The sequence below is a fragment of the Sus scrofa genome, chromosome 13, assembly GCF_054392235.1.
Source record: "Sus scrofa isolate SSC_HxYL_T2T_F1_AM1 chromosome 13, Sscrofa_HxYL_maternal_Yorkshire_Landrace_v2.0, whole genome shotgun sequence".
In the NCBI taxonomy this organism is placed as follows: domain Eukaryota; kingdom Metazoa; phylum Chordata; class Mammalia; order Artiodactyla; family Suidae; genus Sus; species Sus scrofa.
Genome location: NC_139395.1, coordinates 17,388,942 through 17,407,696, shown reverse-complemented (window position 1 = coordinate 17,407,696; position 18,755 = coordinate 17,388,942). Strand labels below are relative to the sequence as shown.

General features: G+C 43.1%; 2 protein-coding genes across 8 annotated transcripts in view; one reads left to right on the top strand and one right to left on the bottom strand.

The window, feature by feature from the left end:
* The window catches only part of EAF1 (ELL associated factor 1), a 15,335-nt gene extending 12,436 nt beyond the window's left edge, over nt 1-2,899 (bottom strand). The window contains 2 exon segments of the mRNA NM_001206456.2: nt 614-708; nt 2,530-2,899. Of these exon segments, the coding sequence (NP_001193385.1) occupies nt 614-708; nt 2,530-2,899 (465 nt within the window).
* On the top strand, nt 2,899-18,755 carry METTL6 (methyltransferase 6, tRNA N3-cytidine). Of its 7 annotated transcripts, none has more exons than XM_084986802.1 (6): nt 2,908-2,935; nt 3,705-4,113; nt 5,073-5,207; nt 11,780-11,950; nt 16,448-16,589; nt 18,402-18,755. In XM_084986802.1, the coding sequence occupies exons 2-6, from the start codon at nt 3,889-3,891 to the stop codon at nt 18,581-18,583; spliced, it is 855 nt and encodes a 284-aa protein (XP_084842928.1). In that variant the 5' UTR covers nt 2,908-2,935; nt 3,705-3,888; the 3' UTR covers nt 18,584-18,755.

The following is an 18,755-nucleotide window of genomic DNA, read 5'->3' as shown; positions in this document are numbered from 1 at the left end:
AGGGTTGGGACATGCAATGACACAAATTCATAAAGAGTACTTTGCCTGATCTTTTGGGCTCTGTGATCAGAGTGCTGCCTTGGGCAAAGCTTCGAAAGAGTCTCTCTGCAAAAGTTCTCCCTTCAGCTTTTAACTGGGTTTCTTGCCCCTAAATAAGTTGAATGTTCTGAACCTCTGGTTCTGGCCGAAAGCTACCAGAATGCACATCACCCCTTGCCATATACAGGAACCAGGCTGACCCCGCCCTCCCTCCCCATGCTCCTAAGCTGTTGCCACTTTACATCCTCCAGGTGCCTGGGTCTTTCTCTCTATAGCTGCTGGGGGGCAGGGCAGGGGCTGGGGGGGCGGTTAAACAACATCTAAAGGAGGGGTTAGTTGTCCGCATAGGACATCTGGAATAAATGGAGAAAAAGGGAGCTTGGGGAAAATGGCAAAGAATTATTTTTACTCAAGTACATGGGAAATGTGAATTCTATCCCACTCCATCCCCCAAACTGGCATTTTAGGAATCTACACATTCTTAAACAGGAGGAAAATCAAATTGCAATAATGTAGAATATGAAGATCCACTGTGATTCCACATTAGAAACAACAACGATGGAATAAAACCCACAGGGATATGCGGCAGCGTAATTGTGACTTCATCTCCTTTGCCGACCTGGAGCTCTCCTTCACAGGAAGTGTCTATAGATGCCGGCTTAAAGTCATCTAAAGGGAAAGGGAAAAAAACATTTATCTACCAGGTTACTAATACTAAGCAAAGGCTTCTGGGGCATTTTCACTTAAGAATTGAAATTTTTTATGACTCAGATAAATGGAAAATACAAACCAGTTAGGAGTTTCTAAAAAAGTATTTCATTGTGGAAAACTTCTCATACACAAAAGCAGAGAGAACAATACAACGAGCTCCTGTGTACCACCACCCAGCTTCAATAATTACCAGCTCCAAGATAATCTTGTTGCAGCTATACCTCCACATACTTTTCCTCCCATCTCCACTGGATTATTTTGAAGAAAAAAAAAAGCTAGAATGTATATACTATTTTATTAAGCAAAGATATTCCCCTCTCTCAAGTGACAGATGAAAATTAATGCCTTATTCATAATGAATGTTTTACTAGGGTAATTACAAGGATCAAAAGCAACAGAGCACAGTTTTTAAATCCTGTGATTGTAAAACCCAATGTGAAAAATGAAAAGCTACAGCATCATATGCGCTGATTTCATTTTGCATAGGAACTGTCAACATTAGGATCTGCCACACTCAAGTTCCATAGCTTTAATAAGGACACGCCTATAGATGTTTGGGGATGACCGCTGAACTGTATTTCCAAAGGTTAATCCTGCCTGTGTCTCTGGATTGCAGTTAAAGCACAACCTGAACAGCACTCTTACTTTTAACACACATTTGCCTCAACCTGCAGGCCAGGTGCCTCTTTGAAGTATCTTTCTTAAGCTCCTCACTTCCCTTCACGCTACCAACAAATAACCTCCTCAGGAAATGACGCTCCCTCACATCCTCAATATCCTCCCTCAGAAAGGGCTGATCTGCTGTCAGTAGGAAGAAGAGGAATGACGGTGCAAGTGACCACATGAAGACAGAACATCATTATCTAACACACCCTCTTCCAAGGTGTTGAGTCACCTCTGAGAGTTCCTCTCAGAAAAACAAGTCTTAACCAGCATTAGGGCTACCAGGATGGGAAGCCAGGAGTTTGTGAATCAGAGAGATGCTCAGTCAGCCAAGTCTTTACTCAGGACACAGAGTAGAAGGGCCCTCCCTCAACAGAGTCTGTAATCAAGGAGAAAAAGGAGACCCAGCATAATGACTATTTTCACATTCCTTATGTCTGCTGCTTCTGCTTCCAAACATAGACCAAGCTGTAACTTATTCTTGGCTCACAAATTCCAATTTTATTCCTCACCCACAAGGGACATGGTCCCGAGGAAAAGTCGGGGTAGTCCAGGTAACCTCAAAGGCAGACGAAAAGCTGGCACGAAGAGATGGAGGAGGAAGACTGATGCGGCGCAGAGGGGAATGCGGTTTCTGATGTTTGCAGTGGGGATGAAGCGCGGCGTTAGGGCGGCCAGAACCAAAACATACGAGAAAAGTGAGGACAACAGAAGAAAATGGAATAGGAGAGAGTGGAGGCAGCTCCCAAGCAAACGGGAAAAATCTTTGAATCGTGGAGATCCCCTAGTGGGTCGTGGTGGAGTGGGGGGCCTAGGGAAACGAGCTGAACCCTGATGTGGACTCGGCAACCTTTAGGCAGCAAGAGGGGTAGGTTCGGCACGCGGGAGGGCTGGACCTGGCAGGAAAGGGGGCCAATGGTCTTTGGAAGACGTGTTTGGGACCACGAGGCAGAGGAACAGGAGGGAGGGACGAAAAGTCTTGTTTGGGAAGAGTGAACCGGGAAAAAGCAAAATGTCCCTGCGGATCCGGGGAGATAGGAAGGGAACTGATGCTGGCAGGCTCCCCGGGCTACGGGATCGAGGTCGGCCTGTGGCGGCTGCGGGATGCGGACTCACAGCGGATGGTGTGGAAGGAGGCCCGCGGCCGATTCTCGAAGCTCTCCCCAAGCCGCAGGCGGTGCTCCTCGCGGTCCAGCAGAGGGTTGGCCGTCCCGTTCATGGCCCCGCACGGGCCGCGCGCCCGCCCCGGCGCCCTCCTGGCGCGCCCGCGGCCGGAGCTGCCGGCGCCTGAGTTCGAGGGAGCAGCGCTCCCGGGACAGCACCCCGGGGCGAGCGGAGAACCGAGCCGGCGCCCACCTGCGGCTGGAAATAAGTCCTGGCGTGCGCGTCGGGGCGGGGGACAACTGTGAGGAAGCGGGGCCGCGGAACTTCCGGCGCCGGGGAGGGACTTCCGGTCTCGAAGCGGAAGTGGCGGGGGCGGTGCCATGGCAAAAAGACTCCGCTGGGAGAAGCCCAATGCGAGGTGCTGCAGACTGGTTTGTCCAGCCGCTGGGTTTTACCGCGGTGGCTCCCAAATTCTACTCACGCGGTTGGGCCTGGGTGAGGGCTTAGCGCGCCCGGCGCCACCCTCCAGGGGAACCTAGGAACTGAAGACTGGGCGCTGGCGCGCGGCGGTCTCGGTGAACAGGGCTCCTCACAAGCGCTCACAGGTGCTCGTGGCCGGGCGGCCAGGTTATCCCCGGTGTCCTGGAACCCCACACCACGCGTCCCTGGGTCTCTTCCTTCCCTTTGCGCGGACGACTGCGCGAGGGCCTCAGTTCCTGGAAAGCGACGCCCCTCTGCTTCGTGAAACTCTGCGACTGAGGCCTCCCAGGCTTAGCTCCGTGTTCCTTGGAAACGGTGACACTACTTCTGGCTGTGAATTGACCACCCTCCTCCAGTTCGGGCAGCTGTTAAGTCGCCCCTTTCACGGGCACCGAACATTGACGAGTATCTTCCCCCAAAGGTTTCTTAGTTCTTGGGAGTGACTCTGTTCTAAACTAAAGCGATTTATTATAATAGTTGACTTATTCAGGTTTGAATTAGAGTTCTATGCGTGAGAGCGCCCTGGCAGCTGAATGTCAGCCCTCTGTAGGCAAGGGCAGTGTCTGGGTCTTCTTTATGACCTCTTTTCTTATAGCGGGGCAGGGTTTTGTGTAGGGTCGGCCACTAGTAAACATTTGGTGAATTGAACTGTTTGGTGAAAAAACTGTGTTAGAACCACTAACTCAGCATCTTTAAAACTGTTCCAGAACCCCCAACCAGAATCTCATTCTTTTTTCCTGCAAAACACCCGACGTTGCCTGAGGCCTGAACCCAAAGAGAGGGGCCGCATCTGAGAAAACTCTGCCTGTGTAGTATCTGCTTGAATTTCTCGGGTTATTCGCGAAGGGAGAATATCCAGCAGTGTTAAATATATTACCATCAACTTAGGAGATGGCTTCTTTGCAAAGGAAAGGGCTGCAGGCAAGGGTTCTCAGCTCTGAAGAAGAGGAAAAACTGAAAAGAGACCAGGCTTTAGTGTCTGATTTTAAACAGCAAAAACTGGAAAAAGAGGCTCAGAAAAACTGGGACCTTTTTTACAAAAGAAATAGCACTAATTTCTTCAAAGATAGACACTGGACCACCAGAGAGTTTGAGGAGCTCAGATCTTGTAGAGAGGTAAACTAATATTACGCCTTATTTGAACTGTCTTTCATTAAGAATGTGTGGAAGAGGGGTGTTTTATTGCATTCTCACGGGCAGTGTGAGGTAGAGAATATATGAAGCCTGTCAAAACGCTTCATAAGTTTTTGTACCTTAGAAATACACTGTTGGAGTTCCCGTCGTGGCGCAGTGGTTAACGAATCCATGAGAAACCATGAGGTTGCGGGTTCGATACCTGCCCTTGCTCAGTGGGTTAACGATCCGGCGTTGCCGTGAGCTGTGGTGTAGGTCGCAGACGCGGCTCGGATCCCACATTGCTGTGGCTCTGGCGTAGGCCGGTGGCTACAGCTCCGATTCGACCCCTAGCCTGGGAACCTCCATATGCCTCAGGAGCAGCCCAAGAAATGGCAAAAAGACAAAAAAGAAAAAGAAATACACTTTTTATCTCAAGGAGTTTTAGCAGTTCCTGGGCTTTAGTGGGCATTTTCTGTTTCTTTAAAGTTAATCCCAAAGTGGTAAATATTAAATTCATACCAAATGGTTTCAATGATAGCTTCAAAATAATAATGATGATGAACATTTTGCCACAGCCCTTTTCTAGAACTTTACCTGTGTTCTGTAATTGAAAGCTGGTGATAACACTGTGAAGTTTTTATTAGTATTATCCCCTCTTGCTGATGATTTTGAGGCACAGAGCTATTTAAGTGATTTGTCCAGCAGTAGAACACCAGGCAAGGGGAGGAGGCCAGATCTGAGTGTGGGTGGTTTAATTTCAGAGCATGTTCTGTTACTAATATAATGTGTCTTCTCCATACCAAACTGCCCAATATTGGACAACAAATGAGGTATCGGTATTAGCTTTCACTTATCACGACTCCACGACGACGGAAACTTTGTCTGTGTTTTAGACCTTTTAGTTTGTTTCTTCAGTGTGCAGGTGTAGTGTACTGTAAATCTGGATTCTCTTTCCTCAGTTTGAAGATCAAAAATTGACTATGCTTGAAGCTGGCTGTGGGGTTGGCAACTGTTTGTTCCCACTTTTAGAAGAAGATCCGAATATCTTTGCCTATGCCTGTGATTTTTCTCCAAGAGCAGTTGAATATGTCAAGGTTGGTGCAGCATCTATGTATTCTGTTATATTTCTGTTTTCTTAGACTTGTTGGACCTGCCTTCTACACCCGTTTGCCCAGTTCCAGTCCTCTCCCCGTAGTTAATCACCTCTGATCCCTGTGAATATAGTTTTCCGGTTTACATGCATATATAATACATGTAGAAACACAGCATTATTCAGAAGAGTATACTAAAGAAATACCAAAACAACGTCCATATACTTATAGCCAGGTTTAATAATTGTTGATATTTTGCTACATTTGCACTATAGACTTTTTTTTCCAGACTTTTTAAAAGTTACAAATATGGACACACTTTAGTTCTAAATAAGTTGGCCTACATCATCCCAAAAAATTAGGACTTTTTTTTACGTGACTACAACATACTATCACAGCTGATGAAAATTATTAATTCCCTGACGTCATTAAAACCCAGTCCAGGGAGTTCCCCTTGTGGCTCAGTGGTAACAAACCAAACCAGTATCCACGAGGATGTGAGTTCGATCTCTGATTCTGCTCGGTGGGTTAAGTATCCGGAGTTCAATCTCTGACTCTGCTCGGTGGGTTAAGTATCCGGTGTTGCCTTGAGCTGTGGTGGAGGTCTCGGATGCAGCTCGGGTCTGGCATTGCTGTGGCTCTGGCGTAGGCTGGCAGCTGCAGCTCAGATTCAACCCTAGCCTGGGATCTTCCATATGCTGCACCATATGCGTCCTAAAAAGCAAAATAAACGCAAAAACAAAACTCAGTCCAGATTCAGATTTTCCCCAGTAGTCCCAGATGTCTTTTATAGCTGTATTAATTAAGGACTACATCTGACACTTTATTAGGTACCTTAAATCTCCTTAGCCTGAAACATTCCTACACTTCCCCTTGACCTTTTCCCCTCTGACATTGCATTTTTGAAGAGCAAGTCATCTGTAATGAAGTCCCGCATGCCAAATTGGTCTGTTTCTTTTTATCATTGTTTAATTTGTTCCTTTATCCCCTGTATTTCCTATAAACTAGAAGGTAGATTTAAATCTGGTAAAATATTTTGGCAAAAACACTGTAATAGGTGATGTTGTATCTTTTATATTGCATCCTGTCAGGAAGCAATAATGTAATCTCACTGTAAAAAATGCTAGTTTTGGTCACTGGGGTTATGGTGGTAACTACCTAGTTCCTCTGTTCACAGATACTTTCTTTCTGTCATTAACAAGTACTGTGGGGAATACTTTGGCAACATGCAGATATCTAGTTTTCCATCAACCTTTCGTAGTTTTAGGGAGTTTCCATCATGGCTCAGTGGGAACGAATCTGACTAGCATCCATGAGGATGCAGGTTCTGGCATTGCCAAGTTGACCCCTAGCCTGGGAACTTCCATATGCCATGGGCATAGCCCTAAAAAACAAACAGACAAACAAAACCTTTCCTAGTTTTAGCATCCATTAGTCCTTTTAAATAGTGGAATCACATTGTCCTGTAACTTGCTTTCTTCAGTCTACATAATGCCCTGCCAAGTTTTTCATCCTAGTGCATATAGATCACCACATTTTATTCTTCCGTAGAATGCATATACCATACTTTATTTATTGTCTTGTTGATAATTGTTTAAATTGTTTCTAATTTTTTGTTTTTATAAGTAGGGTTAATATAATCAGAATTAAGCACATGCCCCAAAACACATGTGTACTTGTCTCTGTGGTGAACAGTAGAAGAAATGGAACTCCATGGAGAAAGCATACATGTTAAAATTTAAATAGATAATACCAAGTTTCCATCCATAAAATTATACCAATTTATAATTTCTCCAACAGGATAAAAAATGTTTTCCTCTATGCTTTCAACGTTTGCCATTGGTCTTCTTTATATCTCCCAGTCTTATGGGCAAAAAAGTAATGTGTCCACATTTTAAATTGTTTACTCCTTATAACCAGTGAGATTTAAGACTTTGTGCTGTACAGATAAGCATTAGTTTTTCTTTTGTGAGTTCCTTTATTCCGCATATATTTATTAAGAATCTCATGTGCCAGTCACTGGGATTAAGCAGTAAATAAAACAAATGAAAACCCCACCCACATGGTTCTTATAGTATGAATCGTCTGTTCATACCTTTGCTCATTTTTCTTTCATTTTCTTTCTTATTTTTAGGATATATTCTGGATATTCTGTTATATTTGTTGCAAATGTTTCTTCCAGTTTATTTAGCATTGTTTTATGGTGTAATGACAATTGAAATGGTCATGTCAAATTTATTAATCTTTTCCTTTTTAGATACTAAGGTTTTATGTCTTAATTAGGAGTTCTATAATCATGTTGATATTCTTTTTATTTTTATTTATTTTTTATTACTCAATGAATTTATCACATCTATAGTTGTATAATGATCATCACAGTCCAATTTCACAGGATTTCCATTCCACAACCCAAGCACATTGCCCACCCCCCAAACTGTCTCCTCCAGAGACCATAAGTTTTTCAATGTCTGTGAGTCAGCATCTGTTCTGCAAAGAAGTTCCGTCTGTCCTTTTTTCAGATTCCACATGTCAGTGAAAGCATTTGATGTTGGTGTCTCATTGTATGGCTGACTTCACTTAGTATGATAATTTCTAGGTCCATCCATGTTGCTAAAAATGCTGGTATTTCGTTCCTTTTAATGGCTAAGTAATATTCCATTGTGTGTATGTACCACTTCTTCTTGATCCACTCCTCTGTCAATGGACATTTAGGTTGTTTCCATGTCTTGGCTATTGCACATAGTGCTGCAATGAACATCAGAGTACATGTGTCTTTGCGAGTTGTGGTTTTCTCTGGATAGATGCCCAGGAATGGGATTGCTGGATCGAAATGTGTGTTCTATTTTTAGTTTTCTGAAGAATCTCCATACTGTTTTCCACAGTGGTTGCACCAATTGACAATCCCACCAACAGTGTGCTAGGGTTCCTTTTCCTCCACCCCTTCTCCAGCACTTCTTGTTTGTAGACTTTTGGATGATGGCCATTCTGGCTGGTGTAAGGTGGTATCTCATAGTGGTTTTGATTTGCATTGCTCTAATAATGAGTGATGTTGAACATCTTTTCATGTGTTTTTTTGGCCATCTGTATGTCTTCTTTGAAGAATTGTCTGTTTAGATCTTCTGCCCATTTTTTAATGGGGTTGTTCGTTTTTTTGGTATGGAGCTGCAGAAGGTGTTTATAAATTTTGGAGATTAAACCCTTGTCAGCTGATTCACTTGCAAAGATTTTCTCCCATTCTGTGGGTTGTCTTTTTGTGTTGTTTAGGGTTTCCTTTGCTGTGCAGAAACTTTTTATTCTTTTTAGAATCTTGGTTATTACGGCTTTTAATTAATCTGAAATGAGTTTGGTCGTTATTTCTTCACATATTTCTCTAGCTCTGTTTTCTCTTCTTCTTGGATTCAAATTATTTGTATGTTTTTATCATTTACTATTGTCTCACAACTCTTGGATGATGGTTTTATGTTGGGTTTTTTTTTGGTTTTTTGGTTGTTGTTTTTTTCTTGGCCATGCCTGTGGCATGAAGAAGGTTCAAGGCCAGGGGAACTGAACCTACACCACAGCAGTGACCCAACTTGGGGTTCTTAACCCACTGAGCCACCAGGAAACTCCAGTGTTTGTCTATCTTTAACTTTTTTCCTTTTGCATTTTCAGTTTGTATAATTTCTATTTTCCTGTCATCAAGTCCACTGATTCCATTTTAGGTAGTGGAAATTCCTGTTAATGAGCCTTTCAAAAGCATTCTTCATTTCTGTTGCTATGTTTTTTCTTTTTAGCATTTCCAATTGATTCATTTTGTAGTTTCTATCCCTCTGTCAAATTACCTATTTGATCTCGCATGTAATCTACCTTTTTCAGTAGAGCCTGTAATATGTTAATCATAGTTATTTTAAATGTCCAAACCTTTAGTGGCAACATCTGTGTTATATTTGAGTCTGAATCTCATGATTGCTTTGTCTTTTCAGACCATGTTTTCTCCTGCCTTTTGGTATGCCTTATACTTTTTTGTTGAAAGTTGTATATATCACATAGGGCAATGGATACTGAGGTAATAAGGATTTGTAATAATCTAGACAAGAGTTGGGCTGTACTTGAAGTCTCATTGCTGTAGTTACCTGTGAGGTTTGTTGTTGCTATGGGCCCCAGAGCTTTCAAACTCCTCTGGTAACTGTTTTTGTCTCTCCTCTTGGCTTTGGGTCTTCCCTCTGTGCTGTTCCCCATGGAGAGGCTGTGTCTTGCAGCTTTTCCAATATTCCACTGTTGTTATGACTGGAGACTTGTTGGTAGGGTGTGGGAAAAGGGTTGTCCCCTAATGTTCTGATTCTCAGTTTTTGAGCTGCATGGTGGGCCTGTGTCTTAAGGGTATGGCCTCCACCAGTATTTCTGCTTCTGCAGAAACAGAGCTTTTCTCTCCATCTCTTCCCCAGCTATAGGTGGTATCCACCCATGTCATCGTCTGTAGTCTTGAGGTCTTTCTATCTGCAGATGATAACCAGGTCTGGGTGGAGTAGTACCCACCCCTAGTGGCAGTGGTATTGCCCCATGCCCTAAAGCTACAGGCCTTGTGTGACTTTTCCTGTGCAGATTAAACCTTTACTCCCTTAAAAGGGATAAGAAAGTCCAGCACCAGAAAAAGCACCATTCTCCTTGTGAGAGCCTAGGGATGTCCCTGGTGGAAACACCTGCAGAGAGTGGGAACATCCTGATGGCTTCAGCCCTTGGGAGCGTCATACTGTAACAGGCACACAGTCTCTAGCAGTTTGTCACTTTTCCAGGCTGGAGGCTACTGCCTCAGGTAAGCAAATGCTTGGATCCTGCATCTCCCTGAAGGCACTTGTCACTGTCCTGGTTTGGGAAATGCTTGTGGTTCTGTGACCTCTGTTCTTTCATGGGTTCATATCAAAGTTGCTGTCTGTCCAGCTTGTTTCCTGTAAGGATGGAGCTACATCTCTCCACCTCTCTGTTTCTGCTCTGGAGCTGGAAGCCTTTTCATTCCTCCCGATGGCAACTTATCCTCTGACACAAGTGGACACAGCTACTGTTTCAGCAGTGGATTGAGTGAGAAATTCATTTCCCATTCCTAATCATTGTCACCATTTTAATCTACCTTTTCTGAAATCTAATTGTCATTTTTTCATCCATCTTCTATACTGTACACTACTAGGTCTGTTTGGGAAACTGTTTTACCTCAGTGATCTATCTGTCTCCACATGTTTTAGTACTACATTTTGTAATATGTTCTTTTTTTTTTTTTGGTTTTTGTTGTTGTTGTTTTGTCTTTTTAGGGCTGCACCCGCAGCATATGGAGGTTCCCACGCTAGGGATCAAATCGGGAGCTGTAGCCGACTGCCTACACCAAAGCCACAGCAAGGCGGGATCCGAGCCATGTCTGCCACCCACACCACAGCTCACGGCAACGCCAGATCCTTAACCCACTGATCAAGGATCAGTGGGTCCTCTGGATGCTAGTCAGATTCATTTCCACTGAGCCACGACGGGAACTCCCCTATAATATGTTTTGATGTCCAGTAGTGTACCTCCTCCTCCCTGGTTCCTCATTTAAAAATTGACTTGGCTATTCTTAAAGATTTTCACTTCCAGGTAAGTACGATTCACTTTGTTGAGTTTCTAGAAATCTGTAAGGAACCAGTTGAGATTGCATTGAATTTGTATGAGTTATAGTTACAATTGCTATCTTTTCAATATTGAATCTTCTCATCTAATAACTTTGTGTCTCTCTCTATTTATTAGGGTCTTTATTTACATTAACGTTTAACATTTCTTTTTCTTTTTCCTTTTTTTTGGCCTTTTAGGGCCACACTTGTGGCATGTGGATGTTCCCAGGCTAGGGGTCAAATCAGAGCTATAGCTGCCCGCCTACACGACAGCCACAACAACGCAGGATCCAAGCCACGTCTGCAACCTGCATCACAGCTCATGGCAATGCCAGATCCCTAACCCACTGAGCGAGGCCAGGGATCAAACCTGCAACCTCATGGTTCCTAATCGAATTTGCTTCCGCTGCACCACGAGAGGAACGCCTAACATTTCTTTTTCTTAACACTCTTTTACATGTATTGAAACCAGAGTGTACCAGGGACACACTTTTATTTAAAAAAAAAAAAAAAAGTTAGGTTTATTTAATGTGGTGCATCAAGGGATGATATACCTAGAAGAACTGTGGGAGCATCTCAGTGAGGGGAGTTGGAAGGACTTTTTGTAGGATTTAGGATTATAGTGAATGATTCAGAGGAGGGATAAGGAAGCAGAGGCTGGTCTTGGATTAGCATTCCTCTGGAGATGCAAGCATCTAAAATGCTCAGTTTTGAATGTGTGATAGACTGTGTACTCAGTTAAAAACGATATGGTAAAATAAAATCTTTCCCTTGTAGCAGTATTGACTGTTACATGCTTTCATGTACAAATGATTCATTAATCAGTTCTCCCCAGGAGCAAAGCGATCACTTATTTCTGTGCAGCAGTACAGTGTGGAAGTAGGGTCTCCTTTTGATGTGTTTTTATATATATATCAACACAGATGTTGCATTAAAATTATTTTGTGTTTTTTTCCTCTCTAGCAAAATCCTCTGTATGACACAGAAAGATGCAAGGCATTCCAGTGTGATCTGACTAAAGATGACCTTCTGGAACATGTGCCCCCAGAGTCCGTGGATGTTGTCACATTGATATTTGTGCTCTCTGCGGTTCATCCTGATAAGATGCGCTTGGTCTTACAAAACATTTACAAGGTTAGTGATCTAACCCTGCACTTGAGGGTTAGATGTCCTGAGCTTTTCACTCACCTTCCCTGAGGCAATTGTGCCGTCTGGATCTCAGAGCCTCCCTCTTCTCACTAGGTGGGCTTTGTGGTCAAGTGTGGAAAGGGGTTCTCCGGTCTAAACATCCACCCTACATTCTGGTTTGCCCAGGGGCCATGGCTGCCCTTGAGAGCTTGGCCAGCCCTGGAGCAGGAATGATTCTGCAGCTCCCTGGGATCTGTGGGGCCCTACTATAAAGTGAGAAGAAGCGAGGCTCAGGGAAGAACACACAGTCCAGAGTGCAGGTGCCCAGAGTCAAACCCAACCTCCCTTAGAGGCAAGTTCCTCCACCTCTCTGAGCCTCCTTGTCGTTACCTGTAGAATGTTGAGATAATAGTTCCTATATCTTTGGGTTTGGGGGAGATTATATGAGATATGTACCGAGTGGTTAGCACAGTGCCTAGAAATAGTGAGTTCTCTTTAAAAGTCAGCTGCGGTTGTTGTTGTTGTTGCTCCAATTGTTAGAATGGGGAGACAGATTGGGGAGAACCCCAGCTGCCGTGGCCTCCAGGAGGCTCTGCAGACCTCAGGAAGTAAAGTGTCACTCATCAATCCTGTGTCGCAAGACAGACCACTTTATTGTCCTCCCCTGAGCCTCAGTTTTCTTAACTATAAAATGGGGTGTCTTTCACTCATGGGGTTATTGTGAGATGCAGGTAAGATCAGGTATGAGGTGCTTTGTAAACTACAGTAGAGGCTTTCAGCCATGCAAACTGGGGAACCATGTTGATTCATTCAAAATCAGCTAAGTCAAGAAATGATTAAAAATGGCACATTCTTACTGTAAACATTTCATCATAACTTAAAATATGTTAAAACTCATTTATCATTCTTTTCATGTAGAGCTAAGGCCTTTAAGTGTGGGGCCATTTATCATCTATCTTATATGAATCACATAGGTAATAGGTTTTGGTTTCTTGAAAAGTAGAACAAGAACTTAAGAACAATTGAAAAGTAATATGAGGGCAGATTCTTTTATATTTTTACCCAGACTTTCACAGTTGATTTTCTCACACCTAATTAAATAGCAGTTTTTTCAGTGCTTGTTTAAAGGTCTTTCCAAAGTATTCAGTGTACTTTTCGTAGAAAACAAAAGTGCTTTCTGTTCACATCCATATTGAATTGTTTACGAACTCGTTTACAGTTATAAGTCTGAGTGCAGCAGGATGAGCAGGTTTGGGAACAAGCGCAAGAACTGCTGGGCACATGCTCCCTGGGAGGCACTGAAGTGCAAGGCCACACGGTCTAGAAAAGCCTGGGAGCCTCACCTGCTCAATGAGTCATGACTTTAGGCAATCTGTTTACAGAGGGAGCAGGGAGCATCCAAGCTGAGAAAGTGGACAGTAGGCACCGGCCTCTTTGTATGTAGAGCTGTACATTAAAATTTTAACCCTGGTTCTCGCTTTAAAAGACTAGTGAGGTAGAAATTTTAAGGCACTGGAAACCTGTTGAGCTGACTCAGTCCACACCTTGTAACCTTTCTAACAGCGACAAATTCCATTTCAGCAGTCCTCCTGTTTTTAACCCTTCCCCCCAATAGAAATCTCTTTGCAGCTGATTTGGAATGAGTTCACAGCAGCAGTGTGATGCTGCCATATGTGGTGACTGGTTTGTTAATTGGAGATCCTGTGCTTTGTCAGGAAATTACCAGAAGAAGCAATCTCTCAGCCTCCTTTTGGGCGGCTCTGAAGTCTTGCTTGAATAACCACAGGAATAAGTTGTTGTCAGGTAGCTGTAATTATTCTAGGATGTTGACACCAGAGAAGTTTTTTTTGTTTTGTTTTGTTTTGTTTTGTCTTGTTTTTGGTCTTTTTAGGGCCACTCCGCAGAGCATATGGCAGTTCCCAGGCTAGGGGTCAAATTGGAGCTGTAGCCACCAGCCTACACTGCAGCCACAGCGATGCCAGATCCAAGGCTCATCTGCGACCTACACCACAGCTCACGGCAACGCTGGATCCTTAACCCACTGAGCAAGGCCGGGGATCGAATCCGAAACCTCATGGTTGCTAGTCAGATTCATTTCTGCTGCGCCACAACAGGAACTCCGACACCAGAGAAATTTTAAAAGCGCATAATTTTAAACTGAAAAGCAGCCCTACTGTAGAATCCCCTCATTTTTGGAATAGGAGAGTAAAGTAAGTATAGACCAAATTTGTTTTTGGAAGACAAGATTTGGTTCCTCCCTATGCCATTACTTGCCTCGAAAGCCCAGGAGAGTCACAGGTATCCTGAACATCACTGACCACGGAGTGGGTCTGGTCGACTTCGCCCAAGCACTTCCTAGAGCTGTTGGGAGGGAGAGAAAACCTGGTGAGCAGACAGTACATCAAAGGAGACATTAATACTGTAATTGCTATTGTATGGACGAGAAAACACGTTGAAAGGGATGAAATGACTTGTCCAAGGTCATTCAGCCAGTCAGCAGAAAAGCGGGCTTTCCTAATTCCTGAGCAAGCGTCCCATGCAGCCCTTCCTTACATCTGAAATTAAGAATAAGTCTTTCTCAGAGTTCTGTGGTCCAGCAGGTTAAGGATCCAGCATTATCACTGCTGTGGCTTGGGTCAGTTCAATCCCTGACCCAGGGGGAAAAAAAGATTAAGTCTTTCTCATACAAGCTGAAGTTTACAGATTTTTTTCCTTCTCATTTATTTACATTTTAAAATTTAGCATTTCTGACTAAGGTAAGAATTTTTTATTTTAAATGACAATATTTTAAATGCATGCTAGTGTTAATAAGAATTTGCTAAATGAAGGAGTTCCCTGTTGGTCTAGTGTTTAGGATTTGGCACTTTTATCACCGGGACCTCATCTCAGTTTCCTAATCTGGAAACTGAGATCTCACATCAAGCCACCCAACTCCAGAGCCAAAAGATAAGTATAAATAAATAAATTTGCTAAAAGAGAAAACCTACAGCATACTTGGAAATATTATAGACAGCCTTTCATATTCTATTAAGGAAGAGGAAACGCATCAAACCGTATCAAAAATCTATTATTATATCATCTGTCTGAAAAATCATCTTGTTGATGTGATGACCCTGAATATATTTAATAAAATCAGTGCTCCTTTTGAAATTCACTCTTACTTGGTAATGTTACTCAGTTTGAAAAAATTCCCATGTAAAAATCAAGTGTCACGGTAAGTACCACTTTCTTTTCATTCTGAAAAGCATATGGCTGTTTGCTTTGTAAGAGAGGGGCAGTTATATCAAACTTGCAGACCTTACCGTCCAGTTTTTGAAATGCCTGCTCTGCCGGCTGTTTATGAAAGCCTTTGGAGAGGGAATCCCACTGGGGCCTGACACAGGTCTCTTCTCTGCTTGCAACACCGGCCTGAGGATGCACTCCACCTCCAATCCAGAGGTGCAGCAGTTGGGAAGGATACCCGAAGTCACCCCTTCCCTCACAGCCTCTCTTATCAGTAGTGCGAATGGAACTGGAACAACCCCCTCCCCCCACCCAGGGCTAACAAACATCCCTCATCTGCAGTGTGATGCCCTTTGGCCCAAGTTCGAGTCCTTTCTCCCCTCCTGGTATTGTATGATCATGGACAGATGGCTTCCCTCTTCTGCTGTCCGTTTCCTCATCTCACAAAGACTAATAATCACACTCTGTACTTCCTTCCAGAATTGTATAAAGACTCATGAGAAAACATCTGGTAAGCCATACAGTGCTGTCCCCGTCAGTGTGGTGGTTGAGCTGTACAGAAATGTAGCACAGCGAGACCAGAGCCGAGACTCAGGATGAGGAAAGCTAGCTGGAATCAGTGGAAAGGGAAAATGGAATCTCGTGTTTTGTTTTGTTTTTTCATTTAAGGCTGCACCTGCAGCATATGGAAGTTCCCCATCTGGGGTCAAGTCGGAGCTGCAGCTGCTGGCCTACACCACAGCCACAGGAACACTAGATCTGAGCTGCATCTGCAGCCTATGCTGCAGCTTGTGGCAATGCCAGATCCTTAATCTGCTGACTGAGGCCAGGAATTGAACCAGCATCTTCATGGGTACTAGTCGGGTTCTTAACCTGCTGAACCACGATGGGAACTCCAAAATCATATTTTTTTAAAGATGCAGTTTGACTACAGGTCATGGATTGGGAGATGGCTCATAAAATGGTGGGAGAACACACTTTAGCAAGGATATGACTGATTTATTTAGTGGCTCTAACATTTAGATTGTATGACACTGGACCTTCCAGAGTGCTTTCAGTGCTCAGCGCCCCTAAGTACCCCTCCAGTGAATGGGATGCCACCTCTTACCACACCTGACAAGCAGGCCCTTTTCCTTCATCGTATGAGTATTTCAGTCTGGCCTCTTTCATAACTTTCACAAATGTGAGTTATTTTAATCTGTAAATTAATTAGATTTTATTCTGTAGTAGGTTATTTGACTGAGTTCCCCAGAGTTATGTGCAGCCTCTTTTGTTTCGCAGGTCTTAAAACCAGGCAAAAGTGTCTTGTTTCGCGACTATGGGCTTTATGATCATGCCATGCTTAGGTTTAAAGCCGGCAGCAAACTGGCAGAAAACTTTTATGTTAGACAAGATGGAACCAGATCATATTTTTTCACCGATGGTAAGATTGCTGGAATCTGTCTTTATTTCTGATTGCATCGTCACTGTGGTACCGATTGGGTGGGTCGGCTGTACTCCACCCAGAGGCACAGGGTCCTGGAAGAAGCCTGTCCATGCACACGGCTTACCTGCACCAGCCTTGAGCTCACAAGCCGCCTATGGTGACAGTGTCCAGTTAGTGAGCCATGTTAGTGGACAGGCTCCGACATGCTTTGCGGATGACCTGCCAGGAGCCATGCTGGAAACAGGGAAGGGCAAGTCAGAACCTTCACTTTGTTCATTCAGAAATAAGGCAAGGAGTTCGGATGCCTTAAGATTACCTGAGTCTCACAAAGGTGGGAAACCTTTTTCTATAAAAGCGATTGTATCTATTTTTAAATAACGCAGACTTGCTATAGAGGAATCTTTAAAAGGTCACTTTTGATGAGAAAACCAAATGCTGAATGTTATTTTAGTCTTTTAGGTATTTTGAACATGAGTTTTAGTTTTAAGTGTATATGATACAGGCAGACCTCGTTTTATTAGCTTTGCAGATACTGCATTTTTTACACATGGGAGGTCTGCGACAAGCCTATGTTGGGAAAGTCTATTTGGCACCATTTTCCCAACAGTATTTGTTCACTTCATGTCTCTGTGTCACATTTTGGTAATTCTCACAGTATTTCATCATTTTGCATGAAGTATGGCATCAGTATTATATTTGCTGTGGTGATCTGCGTTAGCGAGCTTTGATGTTACTGTTGCAAAAAGATTATGACTTGCTGCAGGCTCTTATGATGGTTAGCATTTTTTTAGTAATAAAGTTTTTTTTAATTAAGGTGTGTATTTTTTTTAAACACAGTGCTATTGCATACTTAATAAACTATAGTACAAATGTAGTATGTGTAAACATAACTTTTATATGCACTGAGAAACCAGAAAATTCATGTGGCCCACTCTGTTGAAACATTTGCCTTTATTGTGGTGGTCTGGAACCAAACCCACAATATCTCAGAGGTATGCCTGTAATCTGGATCATAAGATAATTATTACCTTCTTAATCCCTGGGTTTTTTTTTTTAACAATGTTTTTATTTCCTAAAATGAAATTTTTCTTAGATTCTAAAAATAACACTGAAAGTAAGTGATTATTAGAGTTCCCTCATGGCTCAGCAGGTTAAGGATCCAGCCTTGTCACTGCTGTGGCTCTGGTTACAGCTGTGGTGCAGATTCGATCCCTGGCCCAGGAACTTCTGCATGCTATAAGCTCCCCCCCCAAAAAAAAGTGATTACCATGAAAACTACAAAACCATCAAAATCTCAGGTAAAAATTATAAGTTGGTTTTAATGTTTTGGATTCATGAAATCTGATTAAACCAGTTATAAATAATTAAGATGCAATTATGTCTATAAAGTGCTTCAGAGCACATTCTTTAAGAGCTTTTATCTTTGCTACACAGCTGTTCTATTTGTTTGACTTAACATGTGGTGACGTATTGTTTGGATTAACTTCTCCTCAGGGTATGTCACCATCAGGTAATTTTTTTCCCACTCTGGTCACAGATTTTCTTTTATGTTAGGATGGATGAAGTGGTATAGCCAGTTTGCATTGTGTTTCTCTTTACTTTTTTGGTTACATTGTTTAATTGGAGGTTTCTCTTTGACAGTAAGAAGTAGGAGTATGTTATTTTTCCAGAACAAAAACAGCCTTTACCTTGGAGCCTTGAGGTTCTCCTTTCACTAAAGATGCTCTGGCTCAGCCTCCTGCCCCTCCCTGCTGCACAGTTGTGCAGTGGTGTCCAAGCTGCGAGCACTGTCATCTGCTTGCCTTCTAGAATTCCTGGCGCGACTCTTTCTGGATACAGGTTACGAAGAACAGGTGAACGAGTACGTGTTTCGTGCAACAGTGAATAAAAAAGAAGGCCTGTGCGTGCAGAGGGTTTTCCTCCAGAGCAAGTTCCGAAAGTCTCCCAAGAACCCAGCTCCCATGACCCTGGGCCTGGACCACGAGTCCTGACCTTTCACAAGGTTGACATCTGTGCCTCCCCTTGAAAAGCAAAGTTTTATTTTTTGTATATTTTTGTATTTTAACCTTTTAAAATGAGTGTGTGTAATATTCATATTGAAAAGTATCCAGTCTGTGTTATGTTATAGGAATGTAAATAAAATTGCAAGGCCTGAGAAGGAAA

Excerpts from the sequence above, each read along its gene's own strand:
- METTL6 (XM_084986803.1), top strand. The coding sequence starts at position 3,889 with ATGGCTTCTTTGCAAAGGAAAGGGCTGCAGGCAAGGGTTCTCAGCTCT. Across the intron at positions 5,208-11,779 it reads GAGCAGTTGAATATGTCAAG|CAAAATCCTCTGTATGACAC; the intron begins GTTGGTGCAGCA and ends TTTCCTCTCTAG. Across the intron at positions 11,951-16,447 it reads TCTTACAAAACATTTACAAG|GTCTTAAAACCAGGCAAAAG; the intron begins GTTAGTGATCTA and ends TTTGTTTCGCAG.